General features: G+C 38.1%; 1 protein-coding gene across 2 annotated transcripts in view; it reads left to right on the forward strand.

Annotated features, from left to right (window-relative positions):
- usp36 (ubiquitin specific peptidase 36) overlaps positions 1 to 21671 on the forward strand; it is a 46591-nt gene that overhangs the window by 19507 nt on the left and 5413 nt on the right. For both annotated transcript variants that reach the window (XM_049468119.1, XM_049468120.1), the window contains exons 8-18: positions 3205 to 3287; positions 3895 to 4006; positions 4717 to 4857; positions 7439 to 7539; positions 7647 to 7782; positions 9059 to 9412; positions 11440 to 11664; positions 16271 to 16452; positions 18008 to 18727; positions 19531 to 19727; positions 20728 to 20919. In XM_049468119.1, coding sequence (XP_049324076.1) covers positions 3205 to 3287; positions 3895 to 4006; positions 4717 to 4857; positions 7439 to 7539; positions 7647 to 7782; positions 9059 to 9412; positions 11440 to 11664; positions 16271 to 16452; positions 18008 to 18727; positions 19531 to 19727; positions 20728 to 20919 — 2443 coding nt within the window. The remainder of the gene's footprint in view (positions 1 to 3204; positions 3288 to 3894; positions 4007 to 4716; positions 4858 to 7438; positions 7540 to 7646; positions 7783 to 9058; positions 9413 to 11439; positions 11665 to 16270; positions 16453 to 18007; positions 18728 to 19530; positions 19728 to 20727; positions 20920 to 21671) is intronic.

Below are 21671 nucleotides of genomic sequence, written 5' to 3' on the forward strand. Positions count from 1 at the left end.
TCTCGTCCGGGGTACAACTCCCCTACGTGTTCGTTTGATAGAGAGTCGTAGACAGGTGGAGTGAAGTTGAAAGCAAACCAAGTATTTATTACTGAATTCAGGAGAACCAATACATACAAGACAGTTAACAGCCGTCCCAGCATAAGTTCTGACCCCCCTCTGATCTGACTCCATGTTTATACCCAAAATGACGTGAAACCTGTTGATGAGGCGTTGCAAGGTGTTTGACCTTGACTGTGTTCTTCCAGAATGGAACATCGTGGCACTATCTGTGTGAGTGTGCGTCACCCCCCGCTTTGAAACAGAGGTTTTTAGGGAGGCACTCACTCACCAAAAGGCCGCTTTGATCTAAGAGCCTCTTCTGTAGCAATTTAGCCCCGTACCGAGCGTACCAGTCGAAATCATACAGAGTGTACCAGCCGATGATTGATGGCCGTTAGTTAGGGTCATGCAGTGAACGAAATGCTTCAAGCATGAGCTACACAATAGTCACACAATAGATTTCATATGTTATATGTTAATGTGTTAGTAACGTGTGGTTAGTCCGCCATATAATAGGTCCTATGTGTTAGTATACGCCTTATGTATCATGTGGGTTAATTTGTCATAATAAGGTCGGTGTTAGTCACATGCCTGATCAAACAATGTTTTACTATATATGTAAAGAATATATTGTGATTATTGGTTAATCTTTTATATAAATGCGTGTAAAATACACCGTGAGTAATAAAAATGATCAAACACAATGTGAGTATTGGTTAATGCATATAGAATACAAGGTTTCACACAATGATTATGTAATTATAGATACTAAGATAAGTAATCATAACTGAAAGATATTTGTCAATACACTCAAGGTAAAATAAACAGTTACTCTTCAGTAGTATAGCCTTTCAATGGAGCTCTTAGAATCTGACACACATTTTATTATTATTGAAGATTGTGTCAACATTCCTTAAAGAAGTGTTTTTTTAATCATTATAGTTTTAGTTGATTTTTGTTTTTATTGTTCATGTCTGCACTGATGTTTTAAAGATCACATGGTCATGAAAATCGTCTTTGAAGACATGAAAAAGTCTTGAAAAATCATGGATTGTATTGGTTAAAAAGTGTATGAACTTTGCATCTGACAGCTGACTGGTGGTTTAGCAAGCTAATTATATTAATATGAGAATAATAAATCAGTATATAGTACTTCTTTAACTTGTATGTCCTAAGTTAAAGTGGCCTAAGTTGGTGTTTATTTTTTTATGTCTTATTTTATTTTTGTACCTGTGTGTTTTGATATTTTAGACTTCCTTAGATTATTTAATCTAATCATATAGAGTATTTTCCTATTTCATATCTATATTTTTCTGTTTTTATTAAATGCTGCGGAGCTTTTAACGTGCGGATGAGCTCGCGTTCAGTCTCACGTTCACGCTCGGGTTCAGGCAGACAATCTAAACTTTAATAACTACTATATTATTATTGTTATTAAATTTTCCATTCTTTTAAATAGCAGGATACTTTGATTTTTATTTTTCTGCCCGGACGCGACCCGGCCCGAGGAAAGTAATAGAAAATCTCGGGTCAGTCCAGGCTACAGGAAATAGTCATCTGTTTTTTAATACTATTTTTATTTTATATAAAGCTACAGCCTGATAATCACCATATACCTAAGTAACAAAGTATTACTGTTAACGAAAACGAACGAAATAACGAAAACTGAAAGTGAAAGTTCCCCTTAACTTAAACGAATAAAAACGGTAATTAAAAGAAAAAAATAAAACGAACTAAAATTGCAGATTGAATACCCTAATTTTTGTGTTCGTTAATTTATTTATAAGCGCTGCATCCACTACAGCAGCTTAACAGCGGGTGGTGTTGTGCCGTTTCTGCTCGCGAAGGAGAGCCGGGGTTCAGATGTCGGCAGCCCGCAGCGCCTCGCGGTCCGCGGAACTGCTTATATTTACAGCCTCGAGCTAGCTGCGAAACAATGACAGAAAACCCTGAGGAAACTGCAGAATTCTGTACGGAGTTAGAATATGAGCGTGAGTTTAGTTTTGTAGAGAAACAGGAGATAGATAGATAGATAGATAGATAGATAGATAGATAGATAGATAGATAGATAGATAGATAGATAGATAGATAGATAGACAGACAGACAGACAGACAGACAGACAGACAGACAGACAGACAGACAGATAGATACTTTATTGATCCCCGAGGGGAAATTCATGACATCCAGCAGCAGGTGTGTATAGTACACAAAGTTACAAAAAGATACAAAAAATATATATAAATGATACATATAAATACAACAAAATAAAAAATAAAATGAAATTATAAAAATACAGTCTTTAGTGTGTGTGATGTAAAATGGAGGTAGTGCAGTTGAACACCAGTTGATGTGCATAAAGTAAGGATAAGGATAACTGATGTCCGCCATACAGAAAGTGCAAACACAGTTATATAATAATTTAAATTTAGCAGTGCAAAAGATACGTAAACAGTAGATGAATGAACTAGTGAATGAACTACTAGTGCAAAATAGGGTAGAACTATAAAGAATAGTGTTATGGGCATCAGCAAGATAGTGTGACCATAGATGGGGGTATGTCCATGGTGTGGCCAGAATTGCTGGAGAGAAAAGGTGTCACAGAGTCTTCAGTTTGCTGTGCTGAGATGAGTTGAAAAGTCTTATGGCCTGAGGGACAAAAGACTTTCGAAGTCTGTCTGTGGAGCAGGATGGGGAATATTTGAGAAGCAGCTGTAACGTTACCTTTGAGTAACTCACACTGAACACCCCACACTGCCGGATAAACTGATAAATCTGATCATTTCAGTGGTTGGTTGGTTGTTAGGGTTTTATTGCCACTCCAGCACAAATGTGGCTATTTGTGGCGATAATTATGGTGAAAATTAGTGAAACCTCCCAATCAGGGAGCTCCAACTGCTTACCCCTCCTACTGCTCTTTCATTGTGGATGCGCAGAATGTCTTAAACGTCCGTTTTTTAAAGTTCAGGTTTGGCACGTCACGTGGTTAATATACGGTCACTATTTTACAATACCGTCACCATATTTAAATACCGTGGTATACCGAAATACCGTCATACCGCCCAACCCTAGAGAGGAGTCTTGCCCAAGAACTCTTTTTGTTGTAGGACAGCAGAAAAATTCTTCTTCTCTGATCCCTTTCTTCACGTCTTTCTCTTTCTCAGCAAGCGGCGAACATCGTCCGTGCCCTGGAGCTCTTCGTCAAACCCGACGTTTTGAGCGGGGAGAACGCCTACATGTGTGCCAAGTGAGTTGTGGTTGTGTTTCTTGGAGAGCGTTCTGTTGTGAGCCTAGAAAATGCACAGAAAAGCACATTTTTATCAGAAAATGAAAATTTGCAGGTTTTAATTTTTTTTTTTTTAAGTCACCTTTTTCCCCCCTCCATTGCTTAAATTAAAAAGTGTCGGGCAGTATGATATGGCTAACATATTATCATAGTGTAGTTTTTTATTTTTGTATTTCTAAAAAAAACTGCTTAAATAGTCCTTTATGCTTAGAACAGTATTTACAGTATTACATTTTTGCTGCACATCATTCAATTTAACCAACCTTTTGAACAATTTGCAATTTGAAATATACATGTTGGATCAGTATTCTTTAAGCACATTCTTGATATGCTTATTAAAACCAATTGTCGGTGCGATACGACATTTATCATATGATAAAATATAGATGTATTGCCTAGCTCTACCTAAATATGTTTTCTTATATAGTTTTTCAGTTTGTCTGTGTCCGCACACATTTTTGGCCGCTTTTGGCATCTCCTTAATAGAATATGCATGAAATCAAATATAATCCAGCATACTAAAATGTTATTCTCATTGTTTCTTGTTGTTTATAATAAAATATTTTAGGTGTAAGAAGAAAGTGCCAGCAACAAAGCGGTTTACGGTTCATCGGACGTCGAATGTTCTCACGCTGTCCCTTAAACGCTTCGCCAACTTCAGCGGAGGAAAGATTACCAAGGTACAGACACTTCAGTACAATACTCAATTACTAAAATATTCAATAGCAGAGTATGAAATGCAAGACAGTAACTTACGTAACATTTAAGGTAAACTCTGCATTTTACTACGTCAGAGCAGATCGTTGCACCTCTGCTAAGCTGTTTTTGTTTTTAGCATGCTTTTTAGCCGTTTTTAACCATTTCAGCCATTTTTATCCCATCCGGCACCCAAGTTGTATTTTATTTAGTTATTAGTTCATCTTTTTCTTATTATTTTCATTTTTAAATTGTTTAATTTATATTCATTTATTATTCATTTTATAATTTTACTTTACTTTCACTTATCTTTTTCTTTATTTTATATTTTATAAATTCTTTACTTTGTGTTCATTTTTTATAGTCTTTTTAGAATTTCCGACTTTTTTTCTTTTTACATACAGTACATATATACACATACATACATTTTTATGGTTTATTCATTTATATTAAACGTTGGTTTAAAATGTGTTTCTTTTATTTATAATTTTTTACTATTTTGTTCCTTATTATTTCTAATTTCTTATTAAATGTTTTTGATCCCTTTTAAACTGTAAATACTCAGCTGCATTATAAATGAGGGTAATTCTCAATGTTAATAATGTTATAATCCAGATTCTAGTCTCATTAGTGTGCAGGTGTGAACAGGATCTCATTAAAGTGTATTATATTATGATTTGTTGTGTTTTTTTAGGACGTTGGTTACCCAGAGTTCCTGAACATTCGTCCGTACATGTCTCAGAGCTCAGGAGACCCAGTGATGTACGGCCTTTATGCAGTCCTGGTGCATTCTGGGTACAGCTGCCATGCTGGCCATTACTACTGCTATGTTAAGGTAACTGTTGTCTTGTAGGGGTGTACGAAAATATCGATATATCGCAATATAAGTAGTATCGCAATATTTTCTTTTGCAGTACTGTATGGATTTTCAAAAACAGAGTATAGATTTGTTATTTAATTGGTGTCAGAAGTTGTTTAAACCCCGCCCCCTAGATAAGTGGTCTAGTCTGTTGTTAGATCCTACCATAGACTGTATATAAAGATGGACGCCGTGTCGCCGTTCCCATTCATTCAATGAAAATGAAGCCAAAATCTTCCACCATGTTGGCGATCCTGAAACCCGAGTCTGTAGAGCGCAGTAGAGACCAGAGGAGGGAGAAAGACTGTGGAGAGACCGCCTACTCATTTAAATAACCCCGCCCCTGAGGGCTGCCTCCACAGAGCTCACACAGTCTGCGGAGCCGAGCCGAGCGGAGTCCAGTTGAGCCAAGCGGAGAACTTATCTGCAGCACGATAAGATTAATATTTTCATAGTAACAGTGCAGTTCGTGCACGTTATGGATATTAACCGTGTACCCAGCCCATGATAGTTCTGTATGTAGAATTCGGAAGTGAATAAAATACAGCGAAAAAAAAAAAACATTACTAAACGGCAGTGAATTCCAGGACTAGTTATTGCTTTAAACAACGAGACGAATCCGCTACTGAAGCTCAGTTAATTTTGCCGCTGAGATGAACTGAGCACATTTGGCTAAATTCTGCACGGATTATGCAGAGTCTAAGCCAGTGCTGCCGTACATCAGCGGATCTCGGGCAGAGCCTTCATGCTATCTGGGTCAGCTTGCCGCACGCACCGGTGACAGGCGAAGTCTAGCGAATATAGTTAGTTAGATAACTACACTAATGTTAGCTAACAAATTAAGCTAGCTATATAATCCAACCGAGATTAAATGGTTCGCCTAAGATCTTGAGAATTAATAAAATAAAATGCACACAGACACAGGAGTGGAGGGAAAAACAGCCAGCAAACTTACCGAAAAAACTGCAAAGAACTTTGTCCAGAATGTCTGTTAGAGCAATTAACAGCAGAACACGACATTATTAATACAACAATCTAAATTCAGTTTAGCTAATAAAAAATAATAACGGTAGTACAGTTAGCTAGCTACACGTTTGACTAACTACTAGTACTAGTCTACTGCTTGACGTAAGGGGAAAAAAGAACATGATGCAGGTTCTGCTGACGGTCTGTTATTGGTCCTGCCCCGGCTAGGTGTAACCCAGTCTTTTTTACCATAACCACACCTTTTTTGAATAGAGCTGAATAACGCTTTAAAAAACGAATTCTTTGGGGATATAAAAAATTGACAATATAATCAGAGGGTACACTAGCTGCTGCATTTAAATAATGGAGGTAGAATTACAGTATATTAGAAAAAAACGTGATTGAAAGTTGTTCTGTTTTGCCATTAAAACCTATGAGGATGGGTGGGGTTACACAGCTTTCTGCAACCGAACAGCAGGGGGCGCCCGACCTGTGGTGGCTTCACTTTAGAGAGACGATGCTCTGTCCAGCTATATACAGTCTATGGATCCTACTGTTCTGATTACATTAAAATTAAACTTTATAAGTGTGTTTTTTATGCTATAGTAGTTTTCTTAAATTTAAGATTAAAATTTTTACAACTGCTATATTTTACAATATATTAAATCGTAGCCCCTGTTTTTGCACATACACAGCTCTAGTCTAATGTGCTTTAGTTTAGCATCCCTTACAGTGGTAAGAGCATGTTTAGAAGGTGTTAAATGGCTATTTTTAACAACTGGATACATTGTGTGAGCCAGATGTTCCAAAAATAGCAATACTCTAGTTTTCTCTGTGAAATGGACCTAACATAGCTCAGAAATAACATTTAAAAAGACGTTTTTCTGAATACTGATACTAAGCTGATTTAATCAGATATATCCAGCAACCCAGCTCATTTTTATTTTTTTATTGTGGGAACATGACATGATGCTTTACGGTTATTTTAAAGTCCTGATGCAACATACACAACATATCAATTTGTTTTAGAAATTAGGTTAGAACTAGTTCTGTTGGATGTACATTTACATTTAATTAAAGCGTTTGAATGGTAAATGGTTGAAACAGAGCTGTAGAACCTAAAATAGTTCAGTTCTGTTTATTTCGGTTCATCAAAGTTACACACTTTTATGCAAAAAAAATTAAGTGCACACATGCTTTCACACACACAACAAAGAAGAAAAAAGGACAGCTATAATAATCATATTATTATTATTATTATTATTATTAAGTATTTAAAACTTCTCAGGTAATGCCTGAAAAGGTATGGTCTGAAGGTGTTGCTTATTTTGACTATTATTTTTTTAAATCTTTTAAAATCTTATATATCAGTCTTAGTTACACTTTTAAAAGGAGCTGGTTTAGTTTTATCTCCAGCACTAATCCTAAAGTACTCCTTCATTCTGTAAATATGATCAGATGAATGAACACAGATTCACACACTGTCCTGTAAACAAAGGAAACTTTACACAGCTTTTAACAGGCCTAAGCTCTTTTGGGTTAAATTCTGTCTCTTTTCTTTCTTCGGTTTAATTCTGTTTTTCGTTCTCAGGCGAGTAACGGGCAGTGGTACCAGATGAACGACTCGATGGTGCACTCCAGCAACATCAAGGTTGTCCTCAATCAGCAGGCCTACGTCCTCTTTTACCTGAGGTACAGACCTTCTCTTCACCCATACTGTGATTTATTTACACATGCGGTATAGTAAATAAATTAAACGTACAGTGTATGAGACTGATGATGATGATCTTGTGCTGTAGGATTCCTGAGAAGAAGAACACAGATGGCCCAAATGCAAAGCAGAACCTGGTGCATTCAGCGAGAGCTAACATGACCCCTGAGCAGCTGAAGAAAATCACGCTGAATGGACCGCTGTCCTCTCCGCAGATTACTAAGGTGGGCATACGTATTGCTGTAGCATCATATCCTGTGGGCTCATGTTATTAGTATTGTTTCTGTTAGTTCCACCACCTGCATTTAACTAAGAAAATAAGTGAGAGCCTCCTATTGGATAATAATTACTGCATGGGTGATTAATATGTTTCAGCTGGCAGCAAGTTATTTAACCCTACCTGATGCAGGGAGTAGCTTCTCATATGTTAAACAACCATGTGGAAAGACAGGGTTTGTACAGGTGCTTGAAATCCTGGAAAATGCTTGAATTTAAACATTCTGTTTTTGGAGAAAGTGCTTGAAAATGCTTGAAATTCTATCTGAATAAATAACTTTGCTTAAAGGAAAAATTGCATAGCTTAAAACAAAAAAATGGCTTTTATTTCTTCTTCTGCTGATAACAAACACAATTCTGGGTGTGTTTACGTAAACATAATACTATAATACCATCTCTTGCAGTGTGACAAAAAAAGCAAATCAGTAATATTGAGTATATGTATGTATAAATGTTCTCAAAATGTGACATACTACAGTAACTGCTCAATCAAATGAATAGGGTAAACATGCGGTGAAGAACATTTATATATTTAAATTGTGTGAAACTAACACAAATTTAGATTTCCTGTTATTTACTTAAGTAGAAGTGTGGAGAATAGTTTTGCGATATATATTGATTATCGCTGAATGGCAGTTTTGAGATATCACAGTTATCATTAATTTACCTCAGCTGAAAGGTGCTGGAAAAACCTGAAATTGGACCTGGAAAGAGCCTGAAAAGTGCTTAAATTTTACCTTGTAAAAGGTGTATGAACCCTGAAAAGATCACTGAAAAGAACTACTGCTTATGAGCTTAAAGAATAAGGTCAGCTAACTACCTGGATACACTAGTAATGTATAAATTAATGCAGCTCTGGACAAAAACAAATGTTTACATTGCAGAAGCTTGTGGAAACGATGCTACAGTGAATGTGTGCCGTAATCAAAGCTAAAGCTACCCCATTTATCCAATAACACAGCAGTGGATGCCTTAATACATACTTGAAATGTACATCTCTGGCCAGAAGCTTATATATATATATATTTGTCCTTCCTATATATATATATATATATATATATATATATATATATCTGCAGAAACCAAATCTAACCTATGTAAGTAAGAGAAAAATGTATGCATTAAGTTTTTGACTGATACTGTACATCATATTGTGTGTATGATATATATATATATTGATCATATAGTTTCCTTAACCTCCTTATCTTCTCTGTTCTCCATCAGAAGCTGGACACGGCTCAGCTGAGGAAGATCCAGTCTGTGGACGGGGGTCTGGGCGTCCCCGTGTCTCGAAACGGTCTGAGCGTCCAGACGCCTAAACTCTCCAACGGGACGTCCTCAGCCCACGCCGTGCCCAGGCTCTCCGGCGGCCCCACGCTGATCGAGGAGCCCTTCAAGAAGCTGAAGAAACCCGCCCCCCAGCCCCGCGGCTCCGCCCCCAACTCCTCCTCCAACGGGATCAGCAAACCAGACCCCGACAAGAAGAGCGGCGGGGAGCAGAGTCGCAGTCTGGTGCTGTCTACCTCACTCAAATCCCTGTCCGACTCGTCTTCAGCCGACACCTCCTCCGAGTCCAAGGTAAAAAAAAAAAAAAAAAAAAAAGAACTCTAAGTACTACCTTATACTGCTACATATTACCTTATACTCCATATACTACCCTATACTTCATATATAGTCCCATATACTACCCTATACTACCCTATACTACCCTATACTTCATATATAGTCCCATATACTACCCTATACTACCCTATACTTCATATATAGTCCCATATACTACCCTATACTACTCTATGCTTCATATATAGTCCCATATACTACCCTATACTACTCTATACTTCATATATAGTCCCATATACTACCCTATACTACCCTATGCTTCATATATAGTCCCATATACTACCCTATACTACCCTATACTACCCTATACTTCATATATAGTCCCATATACTACCCTATACTACCCTATACTTCATATATAGTCCCATATACTACCCTATACTACTCTATGCTTCATATATAGTCCCATATACTACCCTATACTACTCTATACTTCATATATAGTCCCATATACTACCCTATACTACCCTATGCTTCATATATAGTCCCATATACTACCCTATACTACCCTATACTTCATATATAGTCCCATATACTACCCTATACTACCCTATGCTTCATATATAGTCCCATATACTACCCTATACTACCCTATACTTCATATATAGTCCCATATACTACCCTATACTTCATATATAGTCCCATATACTACCCTATACTTCATATATAGTCCCATATACTACCCTATACTTCATATATAGTCCCATATACTACCCTATACTTCATATATAGTCCCATGTACTACCCTATACTACCCTATGCTTCATATATAGTCCCATATACTACCCTATACTTCATATATAGTCCCATATACTACCCTATACTACCCTATGCTTCATATATAGTCCCATATACTACCCTATACTACCCTATACTTCATATATAGTCCCATATACTACCCTATACTTCATATATAGTCCCATGTACTACCCTGAATGTCCCTGAACTTTACTATTGCTACCCTATTCTCCCCAGTACTACCTCACACTAATCCATATTACATTATACTCTATATAATACCCTATACTTACTATACTAGCCCATACTTCCCTGTGCTTTATACATAGCCCCATATACTGACCTATAGTACCTAAACTCTCTGAACTACATTATACTACTTTTCTATTCTCTCCAGTACTACCTTATACTACTCCATATTACCTTATACCCCGTATAATACCCTATACTGTCTATACTACTTCATACTCTTCTATACTTCATATATAGTTACTTATACTACCCTAAACTCCCTGAACTGTACTATACTACCCTATTCTCCCCAGTACTATATTTTAAGTGTCTTTTTGTTAATAAGAAAGTGTTCTGAATGACTTGCCTGGTTAAATAAAGAATAAATAAAATACTACTCCATTTTACCTTATACTCAGTATAGTACTCTATACTCACTATTCTACCCCATGTTGGTGTATTACATACTTAGTATATAATGGAAAAGCATATATCATAAGATCTAACATCTAATTTTTTTTAAGGAGAACTTTTTTTTATATATTTTTTGCAATTTCCCAGTCTGTTATTCAGCAAGAAAATAAACATTCAAATTTCTAAATTTCTTTTATCTTAAGTTGTATTTTGAAACCAACCATTGTGGGATTAGTTAACCTCTTTTAACTCTTTTTAACTTAAAATGAACAAAGAAATGTAACATTTGACCAAACTTTGCACCTGAGGAGGCATACACATTGTTGTGTGTGTGTGTGTGTAGAGGAGCAAAGTGACTTGTCTGGAAAACCTGACACTAGAAAATGTGTGCAATACTTGTTTTCAAATGTCATATTTCTGTAAAATTTTTGTTTTTGTCAATAAAAACTGTCTCCTCAAAAATTAGCCAGCGGTGCAGTAACAGCATGGCTGTAGAATCGAAGGGAACCCTCCCTGGTCATCATTGATTAGCTGTTTAAATCTGTCTCAGTGTGAAGTGTATAGACTAAAGCGTTAACGATCCTGACGCCTCCGACCCGCAGGAATCGATCGGCACCAGAAGTGCTCCCGTGGGGAACATGTGCGCCCCCGCCAAGAGCAGCGCCAACGGGACCGCCTCTCCGGCTAAAAGTGTGGAGCGAGCAGCTCCGGATCAGGAGCAGAAATCAGCCAAGCTGAAACCGCCGGCCCTCACCAACATCACGTCCGAACACAACAGCACCATGTCTCCTCCTCCTGCCAAGAGACTGGCACTGTCCGCCAAGAAGGTGAGGGTACCCGCCGCCTCTGCACACCACTGCATGTTCACTACAGCTCCCGTCCTGCTGTTGGGCTGAGCAGTGTGCTCCGAAAACTGGATTATGATATTTTACAAAGTTATAAAATCAGCAGTCGATTGGGCAGTCATTAGTGTTTTTTTTTCTATCCAGCAGGTTTTACAAATTATGAAAATGTAAAGTAAAATAACATGAGAAAAGCCTAACTTTTGTTACAGACTGCTTAGTTTTATTATTACTACCCAATATTACCCTATATGTCCCTATACTACCTACAATACCCTACACTCCTTAACCACCCTATACTGCCTTATATTCCTCTATACTACCATATACTCCCGTTATGCCCATATACTACCCTACACTTACCCTGTATGTGCTGTATTACACCATAGTACCCCATACTCCCCCTGTACTTCGTATATAGTCCCATATACTACTCTACAATACCCTTCACATTTTATACTAGCCTATATGTCCCTACACTATCATTTCTACTACAGTAATGTCCCCATATACTACCATATTCTCTTTTTGTCCTGTATACTACCCTGAACTACCCAATACTCCCCTATTACCTTAAATCACATGTATTACCCTGTACTCACTATACTACACCATAGTACCCCATACCTCCCTACCCTTCCAATACTGCCCTATACTACCTGTATTTCCTTTTACCCCATATATTACCCTACTATACTTGTTTTACTAAACTATAGTACCCAATAATCTCCTATGCATCATATGTAATCCCATATACTGTCTTAAAATATCATATGCTCCTTACACAGTCCCCATATGTCCCTATACTACTCTATACAACTCTAAACCCCCTCCCTTTAGGCCCATATACTAGGGCTGGGGCGGTATTGATTTTTTATAACCGCGGTAAAAAACTAACGCATCACCGCGATATTGCGGTTAACCGCGAGACCCCAACCCCCCGCCCCCCCCCCCCCCCCCCCCCCCAAAAAAAAAAAAAAAAACACCGCAAATTTATTGGTAACAAATCTTTATTCTTCAAACCATACAGCCTACATACAACCTCTACATAAACCATAAATACAGCATAACAAGTGAACATATGCTGCCTGTATAATTCGTCATTGTACAGCTAACCTGTCTTTTTCCGTGCAGACTTTTTGAAGGAGGAGCTTGTCCGCCTCCCCCTTCTCCATCCATAGATCTATTTTAGGGCTGGCCCGAATAGCGGTTTTGAGCTCAGGATATTCGGCAGTAATTGGTAGCGAATATTCTAATATTCGTTTAAAAAAAAAAGACGAATTAATCCACAGCAAAATTTTCCACTGACCCCCGGCCCCGAAAAAAATATATTTCTCACCCCTTTCCTCGGGCCGTTCGGGCTCAAGGCTCAAGAAGTCTGTGATAGGCGTCTGTTTTTTTTTTATTCACACTCTTCTTATTTCTCATTAAATATCTACTAGATACAGATTATATCTGTACAGTATCATTTATTTCACTTCCCTCCTGAATATTTGGAGTGCATTATGTCTCCTTATGTTGTGTAGTTATGTAGTTTTCACCCCAGAATTTCTGCTGCTGCCCAGGCTTCGGCTGCATCGCAGGGCAGGAGCGCAGCTGCGTTACGGCTATTTCGTTTGAATTGTGCAGTGCAGAGTATTACAGATTTTGTATTTTTGCACTTGGGCTATTAGCTCAATATTAAATATTTCGTTTGTTTATAAATTATTTTATATTCTTAAACCATGTTAAATTATATTCGATTGGAGGAAATTAATTCAGACATCATTTCTTTTTTGTCCCGTTACCGTTCCGCAAAAAAAATCCTTCTTTTAATCCCGCATCAGCCCGCCACATACACAGTTTTGCCGCACCTGCCCCGCGGTCCTAAATAAATTTAATAAATTACATTTAGTGCTTAAAATTAAAAAAAATATTTATTAAAACCGCGCGCGGTCACGTTTCTTACCACATTACAAAAAAAAAATCGGTGTGTGTGTGCGCGTGTCGGTCCATTCTCCGCTCCTTTTTTGTGCTTAGGGTTTTTTTTGTTGCGTGCATGAGAATCACTGCGTGATTATTACAATTTTCTTAACTATTTATTAATGTGCTCCCACATCCTCTGGATTGATTAAACTCCTGTTCCCGCCAATAACAATTCAGTTCTGTCTGTGCCGCAAGATATCCTGACGGGACCCGCGTCATATAATATGTTGATTAAAATGTCGTGACGTTAAGAAATCGGCTCGCAAGAGACAACCGACCAAAAAAAAGACATTAGTTCCATTTTAAAATAATAGAAACCTGTCCTTTATGTTTGACAATTTTTGTTTCACTTTACGTGTCCTTACTCATCTGAAGTTTATTTATCTGAACTGAGTTTCATATGGTTATATTTGTAGCGGTTCTGAACTCAGTTCCGCGTGCTGTGAAAGAGACAAGGCGCAGCGCATTTTACCTCAGACTTGGTCAGATAACAACATTTCAGTAAAGATGGTGGTTATAGTTTTATATCATTGCTTTGCTGTTTGAACTACACTTCAACCAACCTTACTATTTTTACCAAGACTGAGGCGCAATGCCGCGCGTTCTCCGCGGTGCTCACGCAGAACAGCCAGCAGCCAGACAATGAATTAATATATTTTACTTTCTCAAAATGTGACCACGGAACACCTTACATGGCTCTATGGTTTACCTTGAGGTGGGTGAATTAGTTTGATGTGTTGGCGAGAGGTGCAGACACCACTTTCCGGCAAATCTTGCAGATGATTCTCTTCTGTTCTGAGTCTTTTTCTTCCTTTTTTCTCAACTTACTGAGCCTGCCCTGTAGCTTCCATTTCCGAGCCAATATTAGTGCTGCTAATCTTCACTCTCTTCAGCAGCCTCAATGGAGACGAAGTGAGCAGGACCTCAATGAGTACCACGCACCGCGTTTTGCTTAACCCATTCGCTGCCGCGCCAGTGCAGCTGCAGCACAGATAAATGACAAAAAATTTTATATTCGATATTATGAATTTTGAGATCGTTTGACACCAATATCTATCGCGATCAAAATATATTTGATATATTGCACAGCCCTATAGTGTAGGACTTACACTTGACATATTAATACTGAATTCACCACAGTTGTGCTTATATGGAGCATTTTACTACCGCTCAAAACGCAGTCAATCAGATTTGACAGCCATAAAAAAATGCGGTAATGACGGTAATGAGCTCATCACCGCGGTGACGTCCCATAACCGCGGTATTGCGGTAATAAAATTATCGTCACAGCCCTACCATATACTACCCTTCACTCCTTATACTTCCCTATACTACGCTGCATTTTGCATTATATCCTATATATTACCCTATAATAACTACAAAACACCATAGTACCCTATACTCCCCTACACTACCAATACTCCCTTATATACCCTGCATTACCTTATACCCCATATATTACCCTACTATATTGGCTATACTACACCATAGTCCTCTATACTCCCCTATGCGTCGTATATAGTCACATATACTGCCCTACAATACCATACAGTCCTTATATGACCCTATATGTACTCTAAACTCCCTAAACTGCACTACACTACCCTATACTGCCTTATACTCCTCTATACAGCTGTATACTCCCTTAAGGCCCATATACTATCCTACACTTCTAATACTGCCCTATACTATACTGTATAACCATATACTCCATATATTACCCTTTTATACTCGCTATACTACACCATAGTACCCCATACTTTCCTACACCCTATATATAATCCCATAAACTAGCCTAAAATAGCAAACACATTTAATATTACCCAATATGTCCCTATACTATCCTATACAACTCCAAAATCCCTGAACTGCACCACAATACCCTATACTGCCTTATACTGCTATATACTCCCTCCAGGCCCATATACTAGCCTAAACTTTCATACTCCCCTATACTATCCTGTATTTTGCCTTATATTCTATGTATTATCCTATTCTCACTACACTACACGATACTACCATATGCTCCCCTGTACCACCCTATCCTGTATGCAGTGGTGATTTTCTTCTGAGCTGACAGACATTCTGAAATGGCTCTGTTCTGTGAGTTTGTGCTCTCAGATGTTAGAAAATAAATAAAAAATCTGTCATTTTTGATATCATAAAGCCTGTATCGATCACACTCCTCAGCCCTGTGTTAGTGGATTGTTTGTGTTTGCCTGCCGCCCGCTCCTTCATTCTTTTCCAGCGGATTTTCGTGAGCGACGGTTCTCCCGTTGGTTTGCGTAGCCGTGCTGATAACTGCAGCATTAGATCTGTTTTTGTGTCTGCTGTTGTGTCTATACTGTTGACTGAGGTTTGGCACTACTGTCCTTTTTAGAATTTCTTTGTCTTCCTTTGCTTTTGTATTCTTTATTTCTAACCATTTCTAATTCTTCTCTGCCATGCCTTCTTGTTTTGTTTTTTCTTTTCTTTTCTTTTTTTTCTCTCCCTGTTTTTGTTGGTTTTCTGGTCTTGATTTCCCTCCATGTTTGGATCCCTCTATCTTCGTCATGTTTCGTTGGCTATGGTTTATTTTTCTTTTTTTTTTCGACCACCAAGTTTTTATTTATGTCAATAACTGCAGGCCAGTCCCAGTCCCAGCCTCAGCCTCCGGACCCCGAACAACAACAACAACCGCAGCAACAGCAGCCGCAGCACTGAGGCATCATCCTCCTCCTCCTCTTCATCACATCATCAGTCCTGTGTTCCCTCGCATCCAGCGCAACTTCACCATCTTACCCCTGCTTCACCTCCTCAGCACCACAGGTACCACCATCCATAACAAACACTCCATTTTTAACAAAACACTTAATTTACCTAATATATCATCATTGCATTTATACACACAGTATAATAGTAATTGCAATGTTAAAAGTCAGAGGATGGGTTTATTGGGTAAAAGTAATCTTTGTTGAAAAACATGTTCGATCCTCTATCTATGATACAAGATAAGATGCCTAATTTTTTGCACTATAAGGTGCACCTAAAATCCTTTAATTTTCCCAAAAATCATCAGAGCCCCTTATAAACCGGTGCTCCTTATGTATGAATTCTACCAGTCAGGTATTGAGGAGCAGTAAAGACACTCCACTGAAGTACAGAGTTATACAGGAGTTTCAGTAAAGTTTCTCCAGCACCAAGACTGGAGCAGTATTAGCATTAGCCGCTAACCACAGCGCTAAGCGCTAGCTCTTTCATTGTTCAGTGGTGAGTATATTGGACTGTAGTCTGCATGTTTACCGTGTTGAAACAAACTATATGGGACAAACAACTAGCTAATATCACCCTGGCCTACTCGAACACTCAGGGTTCCTCAGTGTAGTGCTGTCGGTGGGATTTACTAGCGCTAAGCACTGCTAACCGTGCTTTTACAAATATTGGAAATCCAAGCTTACTGTAAATAAACAGAAATGCTTGACTCACCCAAATTAACAGTTTTCAGAAGAGAAATCTGTGCAGATTAATATCCAGCACTCGTTTCACTTCAAAATATATATATATTTTTTTGCAGCAAGACCAGCTGATTTAGACATGGCGACACCCTTGTTCCTTACTATTGTCAATTAAATTGCGCCTTATCCAGTGCTCCTTTATGTATAAAAATAGACCAGAAAATACAAAAAAACTTTTAGTGATGATTAATATCTTAATAAAGTACATTTCAATTGTTGTAAGTTGACAAAATGTTTTCCAAGATACTGCACGTCGATAAATTAAGATTTTATCTTGCCATATTTTTTGCACTATAAGATGCACTTAAAATACTTAAATTTTCCCAAAAATCATCAGAGCTCCTTATGTATTAATTGTACCAATCGGGTATTAAGGAGCAGTAGGCGGCATAAGTTGCTAATGCTCCAGCCTTAATGGAAATCTAGAAGTCTAAGCTTACTGTAAATAAATGGAAGCGCTTTACTCACCCAAATAATCTACACAGATTTTTCTCCTGAAAACTACTGTTTAACATTCAGCGCCTGTTTGACTTGTCTGACTCGTCTGAAAATGTATTTTTAAGAGTTACAGTTTTGTTTACTTAGCTTAGCTATACAGGTCTCGTCCTCCAGCATCGCGACCTGCTATATTAGAAGGGAAACATCCCGACAGTCCTTAAAATGTGCCTTATAATCTCAATATGCGCCTTATAGTGCAAAAAATACGGTAATCCCAAACTAAATCCCTAAATCCTTTAAAATCTTTTTTTTTTTTATGTGTATCGTATTGTGAGGTCTTTTGCCAATACGTATTCCTTTAGATCTGTTGATTTTAGTACTGCTGCTACTGTTTTTATACCATATTTTTCTTGTGTTTTTGTTTCTCTCAGGGTTTCATTCCATTCACCCAAGCTTCAGTCTCCACCCTCCACTCATCTCTTTAAAAACTCCAGCCCCCATAAAGAGCCCTCCTCCTCTTCCTCCAAGAGGCCAGCACTCTCCTCACCAATCAGCAAGCCCCAGCCCCACCCTTCCAGCCACCCTGGACCAATCAAGAGTCAGAAAACTGTGGAGTGCGGTGAAGATGTTGCTGATGGACTCTGCAGTCCCGTCTTAAAGAAGAAGAAGAAGAAAAAGAAGAGACGTCACTCTGAAGTCGAAGCCCCCGTCACTGAGCTTCCAAACCAGGCCAAACCCCTGCAGAACGAGACGGAGCCGATCAGAGAGAGGAGGAAAGAGAAGAAACGGAAAAAGAGTAAAAAGGAGGCAGAGCAGAACGGCCTCGAGTCTCAGAGAGAGGCAGTGCAGTCTCACCTGGAGCCGCCGCCTCAGGATGAAGACTGGTGTTTAGGAGATACGTGGACGATTAGCAACGACGCTAAAGGAGCGACAGAAAGGCCAAATAAGCAACATCAGCAATCTGAAACTCCCACAGAGCCCAAACTCAAACTATCTCAACCCAAAACCCAACTGAGTCCGAGCCCGAGCCCGTTACCTTCACCTGGACCAGACCTGAAGGCCTCCGCTTTAAAAAAGAAGAAGAAGAAAAAGAAGAAGAAGCTCAGAGAGGAGCTGCAGGAGTCTGAGGGCAAACCTGACATTTATAATAGGTTTGGTGCTTTGATAAATAGTGTTGCATTTAATTATATTATGAATAATCTGTAAGATTAATTTGTGTATCTTTATTATTAGTTATTAGTTGATTAATCAATGATTTATTATTTTTTTCTTCACCTTGACAGCTGAACCCAGCTATCTATAGGCGAACTGATAACATTTAGCACCATGCAGTTTGATTTAGGGCGTCAGTGCGAAAGTCATGTACTAATTCTCTTAATTAATCATGGGTGTGGTTAATTTTGGGTGTAAAGTGAAATAATAAACCAATCAGAGTGTCTCTTGCTCATCATTCTCTTTAAGAGTATATCAGGTGAGCTCTGACTTTGGTGGATTGCTATTGTAACGGTGCAGCTACCTGGACGTGTTCAACAAACTCTTCTCAGCAGAGGAAACTGAGCTGCTGGTTGACGCTGTGAAGGAGCTCCAGCAGCTCATTTACAGGAACAGCAATGTTATTTTATTTACTATTCTGTTTATTGTTGATGTAAAAGTTGGGTTTGTGCTGCTGTGTGTTCATGTGTGTGTAATAAGTGGGGGCGTACGCTCGGCTCGGCACAGCGTCTGTGTTACCGAGATAGCGATGAACGTCTGACTGTTGGCGTCTGTCTAGGTTGTATTCAGTCAGTGGAGCACATGTGTTTTCTGTTGTCAAGATAGCAATACTTAATTAGTTGTTAGGGTGTAACTGAGTGTTTGTTTACTCATCATTGTAGCCCTATTTGTATGTTTTGTATTTATCTAATACTAAAATGATTTTTCTGCAACTAATTTAGTTTTCTGACCCTCTCCACAGTGCTAATGGAGTGAGTGGGTCGATGCAGGTAAAGGCAGAGCGAGAGGAATTGCGAGAGCCGAAGAAGAAAGCCAAGAAGAGGAAAAGAGAAGAAGCCAAACTGAGAGAAGCTGGAGGAACTCGCCCAGAACCATTTAGAGATGAACCGATTAATCAGATGGACCGTGTGGAGACAGAGGAGTGTAAACCTGCTGGAGGTAAAAAATACGTTATATATACAGGAAACAGCAGTATTATTGTTTTTGTCTAGAGAAAAACATGTATATCCAGAATGGTGACATTTCTATTGGTCTAATTCATCCAGAGTTTATTACACAGTGTACAGAGAAAAAACAGACAAAAATTAAAATGCATGTTTTTTATTGGACAGTGTCTGTCTCTTAATCTATTCATCTGTCTGTCTGTCTATCTCTGTATCTCTATTCCTTTCTGTCTCTGTCTATATCCATTTCTCTATCTTTATCTCTATTTGACTATCTATTTATCTATCTATATATCCATCTGTCTGTTTATGTCTCTCTTAATCTATCTCTCTTTATCTATATCTGTCTGTCTCTATACATGTTTTCCTTTCTGTCTGTCGTTCTTATCTCTATATGTCTATCTCTGTTTCTCTGTCTCTATCTGTCAGTCTCTATCTTTTTTGTGTGCATCTATATCTCTCTCCATCTGTTTCTATCTCTCTCCATTTCTATCTATATTTCTGTATGTATTTTTCTCTATCTATCTAAATCTATCTCTGTCTCTCTATCAGTCTCTCTAAATATAGAAAATATATTTATATTAGTGTTGCCAGTACCTTAACAAACAACTGTACTAATCACAATAATATTCTGTGATTAATCTGGATAAAAATAATGATTTAAAAACTATAAATGCTGGTATTTTCCTGTGTGTTTTTAAGGGGAACAGTATTAATAGTGTAGTGTGGTTTAGCTCTGGTAGATTAGAGGCTCTTTTTACTGTAATATAATACAATATTTCAGGGTAGTTTTGATTAAATGTGAATCTAATGTGCTGAGTTTAAGGAGCTTTAACATCAAACAGGAGGAAACTTTAATGAAGGAAATTAACAGTGCTAAATAAAACTGGATATATGCCACCAGGTTACATTATATATAATATAAATAAAATATACTATGCTAGATCTGTTCTGGTGTTTATTTTCCTTCTTTTACTCTCTCGTGTGTCCCTCAGAACCAGCCGCTGTGGTAGTCTGGGACAGTCAGGTTCAGGACGGCTTTAAGCGCAGCAGAGACTCTGCAGCATCAGAAGACGCTCCTGAGAAAAAGCCTCGTCCTGCTCCCATGGCCTGGGACGGCAAGAAAAGCTCCAGCGTGGTCGAGGAGCTCCTGAAGAACGCCAGAGATAAAGCGTACGGAAATGAAGGTGAGTCTGATCCGTTGTTGGATTTAAGTCCTGTTTTAAACTTGACTAAATAGCTTTAAACTGCACAGATATACAGCTCTGGAAGCGATAAGAGAGCACTTAAAAATGATGAGTTTCTTTGATTTCACCAAATTAAAAACCTCTGGAATATAATCAAGAGGAAGATGGATGATCACAAACCATCAAACCACCAAACTGAACTGCTTGAATTTTTGCACCAGGAGTAAAGCAGCATAAAGTTATCCAAAAGCAGTGTGTAAGACTGGTGGAGGAGGAGAACATGATGCCAAGATGCATGAAAGAAAACTGTGATTAAAAACCAGGGTTATTCCACCAAATATTGATTATTTCTGAACTCTTAAAACTTTATGAATATGAACTTGTTTTCTTTGCATTATTTGAGGTCTGAAAGTTCTGCATCTTTTTTGTTATTTCAGTCATTTCTCATTTTCTGTAAATAAATGCTCTAAATGAGAATATTTTTATTTGTAATTTGGGAGAAATGTTGTCTGTAGTTTATAGAATAAAACAACAATGTTCATTTTACTCAAACATAAACCTATAAATAGCAAAATCAGAGAAACTGATTCAGAAACTGAAGTGCTCTATTAATTTTTACAGAGCTGTACATCTGTATCACAGAACCTTCTTACTGTATTTACTTTGTTGCTCCCACGCCACACAGATCTGACCAATCAGAGGAGACTATGCGCTCATGTGGTTTCTTGAGGTGCATTTTAGTGCGTTTAGTT

The sequence above is a fragment of the Astyanax mexicanus genome, chromosome 19 (assembly GCF_023375975.1).
Source record: "Astyanax mexicanus isolate ESR-SI-001 chromosome 19, AstMex3_surface, whole genome shotgun sequence".
Taxonomy (NCBI): Eukaryota; Metazoa; Chordata; class Actinopteri; order Characiformes; family Acestrorhamphidae; genus Astyanax; species Astyanax mexicanus.